The 9,193-nt window shown below is 41.2% G+C and overlaps 1 protein-coding gene across 1 annotated transcript; it reads right to left on the bottom strand.

The window, feature by feature from the left end:
• Positions 1-276: 276 nt before the first annotated feature.
• Positions 277-5,489, bottom strand: viml (vimentin like). Its single transcript, XM_005742514.1, has 9 exons — positions 4,865-5,489; positions 4,525-4,585; positions 2,694-2,789; positions 2,263-2,427; positions 1,542-1,667; positions 1,126-1,346; positions 964-1,007; positions 802-887; positions 277-704 (listed from the first exon to the last, which is right to left on the bottom strand). The coding sequence occupies exons 1-9, from the start codon at positions 5,389-5,391 to the stop codon at positions 663-665; spliced, it is 1,368 nt and encodes a 455-aa protein (XP_005742571.1). The 5' UTR covers positions 5,392-5,489; the 3' UTR covers positions 277-662.
• Positions 5,490-9,193: the final 3,704 nt, after the last annotated feature.

Genomic DNA, 9,193 nt, shown 5'->3' with positions numbered 1-9,193 from the left:
ATGTTTATTATGTTTGGAGTCTTACTTTGATTTTCAGAAGCATAATTTAACTTACCGTAACTTACTTTGCAAAAAATATTTTTAATCAAACTTACTATTCAAGTTTGCTTCTTAGCCTCAAGGACACTTTGACAGTTTGATTTACTTAAAATCAGATAAAAGAGATTGTTTTTCATGCAATGCTTTATATGTATAGCATTAGGTATAAAGTATTTTTATACTTTATAACAATAATGCACTGCAGTATTACAAGTATTACACCTTGTGCACAGTAGCGAGTAACAGTCTTCATGGTTTATTGCTGCATACAGGCAATTGTGACATCTTTAGCATACAGTTTTTCTGGTAAGTGCATGCTATATTGATCAAAAATACTACTTTGGTTACAAAGATAGATTTTTGTAGGCCTCAGTGAGAACTGCTGTGTTGTGCTGACTTCATTATTGTGTCTAAACAACTGTGACAAAATACTTGCTGCGGCCAAGGAAGCAAAATACAGTCTGTGTCAACTAACAGGCTTACTGGATCACCACATACAAAGGCACTTCTCGAAGCTGTTTGCTTTTTGTGTGTTGCTGGTTTGTTTGCTTGCTTGTAGCCCGAGTGAAATGTGTTTCTTCTTATTGCTTTTTGTTGGTGGTTTGGTAAAGACAAGGACATTATTAGTCCATGTCATCGTGGTTCTGGGTCGACTCGTTGATCACCTGAACAAGGGAGCAGAGGAAGAGAGAAAAGGCGATGAGCAGGGATATATCTGTATGTGCCTGTATGAAGTGAAAGATCTCTTTAAGCGTATTCTACCTGACCATCCCTGGTCTCAATGGTCTTGATGAGAACTTTCTTGGTTGTTGTGGTTTCAATAAGTGGTTTGGATTCAACCATTGTTTCTAAGACAGAGAAGTATCGTTAGAAACTGGCAAAAACTGTAATTCCAACTGTAAAAATCAGCATGGGGAATCTTACCTCTCAGGTTAAGCGATGAGAAGTTTGGCAAGGGGGTGGAGATTCTGCAGACGGAGAAAATACAGCTCACTAATTAAGATTAGCATCTTGAATCTTGAATCAAATGAGTGTTCATATCTGTATTACAGATTAATGCATTTCAGAAAATGCTTCTCCCATCACCTGCTCTCCTCTCCTTCCAGCAGCTTTCTATAGGTGGCAATCTCAATGTCCAGAGCCATCTTGACATTTAGCAAGTCCTGGTACTCGCGGAGGTGACGGGCCATCTCATCCTTCATGTTGTGAATGTCCTCCTCAAGACGGCTGATGGTGTCCTGGTACCCGCTCGTCTCCAAGGAGAAGTTCTCCTCCACCTCCCTCATCTGGCGCTCCAAGGACTCATTCTGGGATGGCAGCCAAGACAGAACAAAAGACACTTTTGCAGTAAAAGTTAAGAAAAAAGAAATATTTTCCTCTCTGCTTTTCTATTTCCTTAACTTGTGCTCAGTTTCCCCCGTTTGCTTCCAGTTTTACAAATGTTGAATATTTTTATATATATTCTGTATCGTCTATATTGCAGCCAAAAACTGGAAACTCACAGTTCCTTTCAGGGCATCCACTTCACAAGTAAGTGCCTGAACTTGGCGTCTGTAATCATTGGACTCCTGTTTGGCCACTCTCAGAGCTTCATTATTCCTGGCTGCAGCTTCAGTGAGGTCAGCAAACTGGCAATCACAGTGACAAACAGAGAGGAGAGACAGAGGAAAAGAAGGAAAAAATGAGAAATCAACTCTTCGATAAATGATGAGTCAGAGGCTGAAGGAGATGGGAGTACGGCAGCTTTCATAAAGTGTGTAAATTATGAAAGATGTAGCCACGACAGAGCCTTGCAGGGATTACCACTGTGGCACCAGTGCTCTGAGGCACTTTTAAGGTTACTGACTTTCCACTAGTGCTCAAACGGCAGGAAGGAGGATTGCTTATACCTTGCTAGTTCTCAGTATTCTAATGTATAATCAGTTTTTAAGATAAGAAAGACTAATCACATAATTTGGACAAATGATGTTGCATTTATACGGTGAATTTGTTAGCAAACACTTATTTTTTTTACCTGTCAAACAAATACAAAGAAACATTAGTGACACTTGTTAGTCTTTTAATGGCCTTCCTGATAAATTTTGAGCCTAATATTTACTGGTTCTGTTGTTTGGTTAGATACATGGTGATGTTATGAATATAAAAACATAAAAAATTCACGAGTTGAAGGTGTAGTTCATGTTACTGCGCTTGGTTAAATATGCTTCTCTAAAATGCCTTTACCTTGGATTTGTACCATTCCTCTGATTCCTGGATGTTTTTGGAGGCCAGGTTCTCATACTGCAGACGGACGTCCCTCAGAGCCGCTGTCAGGTCAGGCTTAGCTATATCCATGTCCACCTGCACATGCTGCTGCTGCTGGATCTGATTCTGCAGCTCCAACATTTCCTGTAGCAAATTCAGCAGTCAGTTTATACAGTTGGCATAGAACGTTTTTTAACAGTTATTTTGTATGCTTTTGTGCAATTAGCCTTAAAGACTTACAAAAGCTTTGGAAACTAAACCCTGCTGATGTGGCGCTTGAGCAGATTAACAAATATTTCAAACTATTTGGCCCAGTTTTTCTAAAGGTACCTTTTTCCTCTCAGGCTGCACACGTGCAGTGATTCTGCAGTAGACCGATTTAGCTTAGGCAACAAAAAAGGAAGGCTTACCTCATCATGCAGCTTCTTGAGGAAGTTGATTTCCTCTTGGAGTGACTCCACTTTCCGCTCCAGGTCCAGTCTGGCGAGAGCAGCGTTGTCTACATCCTGTACGATAACACTGACTCTTAATAAGGTGACTTGTGAAGGTGACATGAGTTATGCATAATGTGCTTGCTGACAAAGAAAAAAAAAACCCTGTTTTGCACATGCTGTAAAAAGCCCTCACACAATCCAGTGCACAAAATGACCCACTGTATGGTTGATTAAGGTCACAAACACATGCATCCAATGAAAATCAACTGTGGGCACATGACATGTCCTTGCAGATGTTGTTAACAGATGAGTAGGTGTTTTCCCGTGTCGTTATACAATTCAGCAGCTGCATTATAGGCAGACATTTGCTCAAATACTTCACATAAGCACTGTAATCAAGTTTAAGAAGAAAAGTGACTTTTTCCTCATCTACATTTGTTTGGCACAGTTATTTTATCTTTTGCTCTATGATTCCTGATGGAGCATGAGTTTTCTCACTTATACAATAAAACAAACCAATGAACCTCTATAGCTGCTGGCCTGACAATCTTTGTGTGTGGGAAAAGGCTGGACAGAATTGAGTGAAATTTTTAGTACTGGAGAATACCCAGAACCACAACAAATTATTAAAGAGATTATTAATAACCTAACCTGCAATCCCTTGCAGTTTTCTCCAGTAGAATTCCAGATCTCCTACTGGTAACTAATTTGGCTTGTTATCATTTTATAACATTACTGAATAAAGTTCATAAAGCCATCTTCTGTTTTATCATACTTAATCATACATACAGACTGGCTGTGGCACCATGGCTTTGTTGGGGCGTTGGCAGGCTGGCAACTGAGGTATCAGCAAATGAAGCAGCTTTGCCTCTGCACTAATGCCACAAACAAAGTGTGCTATTCAGCAGGGGTTCCCAAACAAGCCCAAGGCTGAGAGAGTGACTGTCTGCCTGACTGAGCAAGAGCTGGCTGTGGGCTCTGCATTGTTGTCAGTGTGCCACTCAGGCAAGCCACGGGGACTTCCTTCCTCCCATTCACACAGACAATGCCATGACTGTGTAACGTATGTATCACTTAAAGCAAGTCCTAAAAGGTATATAATCATCATGAGTCTAACATTTAAACTACATTGGTGGGATGACAACTTTCTTTTTCACCTTTTTATTCCATGACAACCTTTGGAAACTGTCTGCATGACTCATCCCTGTGAAAACCAGTGATACGGAACAATCTCTGACAGGACCATAACAAGTGAGATTTTTCTGTGCTGATGCTCTCCCAGAACGAGACAGCCGGATCACATGGTGGCTTGTCTTCTCGCTCTGATAACCACATTGGAGCCACACTGTTGTTGCCCTTGTGTCCGGCTCATTCATTGTGACCAGTCAGACTTAAAAAGATCTCCTCTCGCTGCAGGCCTGATTTAACTCAACAGTCACAACTTAGCCTTTTGTACCAGTCCAGGGTCAGTCACTGCTCTACAGCTATTTTGATCATGCCTAGAATCTGCTGTTGTGCCATCAGAAGAGTGCATTCCTGCCTCCACAGCTCATGGGCAATAATTAGAGAGAGATCACCCAGAAAAGAAATGAGAAAGTTAATCTTCATATTAAGGATAAAGATTTATCCGATTACTTTCACATCACTTTCCATCAGTTTGGTTGCTTAAACCTTAATTTAACCAAAAACAGCTGAGAATATGAGGCACTGTAGGTCTGCTATTGAGATCTAAGACACTTCTCTTTATCACCCTCAAAATGTCCATCTATTGCAGTTTTTGGCTGCTGTCACCAGTGTAGAGCTGTACCTGTCTAAAGCCCTGCATGTTTGCCTCAGACTCCTCCCGCTGGGAAATTTCATCCTGCAACCTGCAAAGAAAGGCATAAAGCAGAACCTTTATTTTAGCAGCCACTGTAAATATACACTTAAAAATCATTTGCGGCATTTACTTCTCCTTTAAGCACGAAAAACAATTTTTTGCGCAGTGCAGGGTAAGAATTTATGTTTACATACTTTCACTCTATACATAGTCTGTTTAGGCTCTAACTAATAAAGATTTATGTAATGTACCAGAGCTGAATAACAGTTCTAGACAACAAAAGAAACAATACATGGAGTTGAGGACAGAAAAGTGCCACGCCTCCTACTTCTCTCTCAGCCTGTCGATGTCGTCTGCCAGGTTATCCCGGTGAACTTCCACGCGGGCCTTTTCGTTGGTGAGCTGGTCCACCTGGCGTCTCAGCTCCCTCATCTCGTCCTCGTAAAGATCTCCGACCCGGGACGTCCCTTTGCCCCGCAGCTGCTCCAGCTCCGCCAGCAAGATCTTATTTTGCTGCTCCAAGAAGCGAACCTTCTCGATGTAGTTGGCGAAGCGGTCATTGAGGGACTGCATCTGCGCCTTCTCGTTGGTGCGGTTCGTGATGAATTCGGTGTTTATGGCGTCAGACAAGGAGAAGTCCAAGTTCTCGGATGCCAGCCGGGGCATGGCTGCACTGCTACGGAGCCTCTGGGTCTTCGACGCGTATATGGTCGGGGTGGAGGAGAGCCCGAAGGAAACCCGGGAGGAGCGCACCGGGATCGAAAACTGGCGGCTCGAGTAGCTGGACCTTGCGGCGGTTTTCTCCCCGCCGAACATCTTTCGGTAAGAGGAATGTGGACCTGATCTATAGGCCATCTTGTTTGTGTCTTTAAGTACCAGAGCACTGTCGCCGATCTGGAATATATCTTGTTTCTATCAGCATCTGCGAAGAGCGCCTGGGAAGGCGTGTCCTAAACCGTTACTCATTTATAGTCTCCTCCTTATGCAAATACGTAACAGTGACTTGAGTGGCACATTGAGAATCCAATCGCAAATCAGAGCACACATATTTGCCTGTCAGACTCGCAGATATTTACACCAACTCTTCGCATACAGTAGCCTAAAGTAATTGGATTGTGCTGTTGTGTCCAAGATGTTGATCCTGCAGATTTTGCACACATTTGAGACTACTCTCACCAAGTTTGCCCGAACTTTAACGCTCATCTTAATTTCTACTGGGACACCAAACATCACAATGAATGATTTTACACTCTCACTTACTGTAGATGAAACAGTGACATTTTTAGCACCTCACAAGAGGAAAGGACTTTTTCATCATACAATGCTGAGAATTGTAAAGAAAACAAGTTAGGGTTTTTTTTTAAGCAATGCACCCATGTCAGCACTAAGCATATTCAGTGTATGACTACATGTCGAAGTGTAATACCGTAGTGTTTTACATATGTCTACTGTTTTGGTGAAGGGTGTTTGCTTGGGTGAGAAATACAGGTCTAGTAAAGTATGTGCAAGTCAGCAGCCTCACACAACGGTTAATCAGGTTTAAAGAACAAGTCTGATGATGTCACACACTAATCCTAGGAGAGAAAAACAGAGAGCTTGGGGGATATGAGTCAAAGTCATTCAATACTGGCAGGTTTGCTGCATTCCTGAAGCTTTTGTTTGGGGTGTATTATTTGTCACCCTCGTCTCAGACTGAAATGCAACGAAAATAATGAGATATTTCCGTAAGGACTATTCTTTGTGTCCAAAAGCTCTTTCCTTCTTTTCCCTCCTCTGTCTTTTGCCCTTCTCAGCGCACAGGGCTGTCAGTGCTGCAGTGCTGCTGACTTGCTGAGATTCAGTGATTCTGAGGAGAGACGCATGGCAGCAGAGCTGAGCCAATGACACCTAACACCTCCCAACTGTGCTGCACTGGTGCTGCTGAGCGTTATCTGCTCTTTAGTAAACATAAAATAAGTCCAAGATGAGAGATCAAATTGGTTTTAGTGACTTTTTTTTCACTAGATAAGACTGAATGCACAAATATCTCTTTCAGGGAGACTTTCAGATTTTTGGCTTGCGGGTGAGGGTGACTGCGGTTATCTGAAGCTGGCGTGCAGCCCCTGAGATATGACTGTGCAGTAATAAACCCAGCTACTCGGTGAGCTTGTTTGATCTTTGTGACGCAAACTTCAAATTATAGCCTGGCTTTGCCTAAGCAGATTGACTGTTTAAAGCGTTTGGTTTATTCTCATAGTCCTTATCTGTGCCATATTTGTTAAGACTTTGCACAGATGTTCTAGTCGACGTTTGTGCCCAAAAGCGTGTTAATCAAGTAAGAAGTAAATGGTGATTGTATAAATTGGATTTCACCTCTCTCATTTTGAATAAATTGCCAGAACACACAAAATGTTTGCTTTTTGATTTTGATTTTGAATGTGCAGAAAATAATGTGAGTGAGTGTGCAGATAAATGAGAAAGAATCATCTGAATCTATGTTTACATGACTCTGGCGCATAACCTGAAAGGCACTGAAAAGCTTTATGTATGTATATTATCAGCAATATCAGGGGTCAATATTTTTTTTATTCGATTCAATTCATATTTATAGCATGAAATCACATTCACCTCAAGGTGCTTTATATTATAAGGTAAAGAGCCTACAACAATACAGAGAAAATCCCACCAATCAGATGACTCCCTATGAGGAAAGAGTTGGTGACAGTATACAGTATAGCCTGATAATAATAAATTACACTACTCAATAGAAAAGTAGAAATGCATGAAATATTTTTTCAGCATCACTCTGAGACAGGGTGTTTCAAATTTTTTGAAACATCCTGTGCAAGCTATTGTGCAAGAAAGCAGTCCCACGTTTCTGTTTAATAATTATTTGTCTTTTCTTTATTTGTGCAATTATATAAACAAATCCAATAAAATCACAGTATGAGACGTGAACTGCTTTGAAGTCAATTTTGATACTGATTTGGGGGTTTTGGAGCAGTTTTTTTTAAATTTCTTAAGTTAGCATTCATGTTGTGTTGTTACAAGATGACTGTCACTGAATCCTATCCTGAAAAGTGAGATTGTGTAAGTATTTTCTATTTTTAAACAAATCTTTGTAAAGTTGATGAGGTTTATGTGTGTGGTCAGATCTGTATCGAGAGCCATTTAAATTTTTGCTTTTTTTCATGGGATTTAAAGAAGCATCAAATCTTACAAAGGGGCATTTGCCAAAGACATGCAAGGACGAATCAGATAAGGAAACTTCCAGTTAACTTCCAGCATAAAGGGCAAAATGCAGTTAAAGGTATCAAGGAAGATTTTGTACAATATGGCCCACAGATGTTTTAGTAATTAACATTAAACATTAAAATCTAAAGAGAACTTCAAAAGTTCAATTCCAAACTTTTGAAACTGGAGAAGTGATAGGCAAAAGCATAATAACTGAAGCAGTTTGTGGTGCTTGAGCATGCAAACATGAGGCCATGGTTTGAGTAAAACAGTGGAAGCCCATTACCAAAAGCAGCTACGGAAATTCACATGATCAACGCTCACTTAGAAACAGGGTGGGGGCCATGAAAATTCCTGCTCCCAGGCCCATTATGATCCCGCTCTGCCAGTATTGGCCACAGAGAGAGACAGAGGAGGCCTGGATTGACACAAACAGAGCAGGGATTGTGTATTGCTGATCTGTCACCTAACTGCATCAAGAGAATGCAGACAGTAGGCCGTAATTATTGTGTGTAGCACGGCGCTTGACAGTGCAACAGTTTGGGCCAAATAGCTCCCATTCTTGGGAATGTATCGCTTGGTCTTTTTATTTTTGTTGCTGAGATTCCGCTTTTCTGCTCCAAAGCAACAGCCCTGCGGGGGAGCTAATTAGAGGAGGCGTACAAAAAGAATCAAATAAGACTCGACATCAGTCAGAGTCAGTCACTCTGTAATGGCGCAGGGCAACAGATAAGTTCAATCTTATTTCTGGGTGTGGTCCCTTCAAAACTGCAGGGTAAAAGCAAAAAGGAACCCTTTGTTTTATCTCCCATGATGGTGAATCACAAACCCGTGCGCACCAGTAGCCATAGTGATCATCCCCAACATTATTTAGCAGAACTAAAGTGGAGACAGTGGCTGCACTGTTCATCGATTCTCACAGGACATAAGTGATGTGTTCAGCTATAAGGTTGTGAAAATTAGTTATTGTGGTGAGAAGATTGCAAAAAGTCTCTCTCTCTTTTTTTTCCTTTGGTCTTTTTAAATTGGTCAGCATCTCTGCGGGTCATGACCGCTCAGATTAATTGTAGGCAGAATCTGAGCACAAAGTATTTGCAGCACATGAGTTAATGCACAGAGAGCAGACAGTCATAAATCTTAACGTGAGAAAGAAAGGCTGTAAATCCACGGCAGGGGCTTCTGTGGGCTTTTGTCAAGTCAGTGTGAGAGTCAGGTTATCATCAGTGGGGGAAAGTAGAGCCTGTTTAAAACTGGATTCATGTGGTCAATGCTAATTCTTAGAGAGTTAAAAATCACATCAAACACCACCTAAACAAGGACATTTATATGTATGTCTTGTCTTTAAGTAGTCTTCAGGAATATTTCTCCAGGCTTTTTAAAGGACATTCAAACCTTTTCTTTGGATGTTGACTGCTGTTTGTTCCGTTCTCTGTCAAGATGATCC

The sequence above is a fragment of the Pundamilia nyererei genome, unplaced genomic scaffold (assembly GCF_000239375.1).
Source record: "Pundamilia nyererei isolate P.nyererei 1_Seehausen unplaced genomic scaffold, PunNye1.0 scaffold00121, whole genome shotgun sequence".
Lineage (NCBI taxonomy): Eukaryota > Metazoa > Chordata > Actinopteri > Cichliformes > Cichlidae > Pundamilia > Pundamilia nyererei.
Note: the sequence above shows the minus strand (reverse complement) of the source record. Positions and strands in the feature narration are given on the sequence as shown.

Coding starts and splice junctions, on each gene's coding strand:
- viml (XM_005742514.1), bottom strand. CDS start 5,391: ATGGCCTATAGATCAGGTCCACATTCCTCTTACCGAAAGATGTTCGGC. Junction 1,668..2,262: donor AGGAATGGTACAAATCCAAG/GTAAAGGCATTT, acceptor TGTGATTGCCAG/TTTGCTGACCTCACTGAAGC. Junction 888..963: donor CTCATCGCTTAACCTGAGAG/GTAAGATTCCCC, acceptor TCTCTGTCTTAG/AAACAATGGTTGAATCCAAA.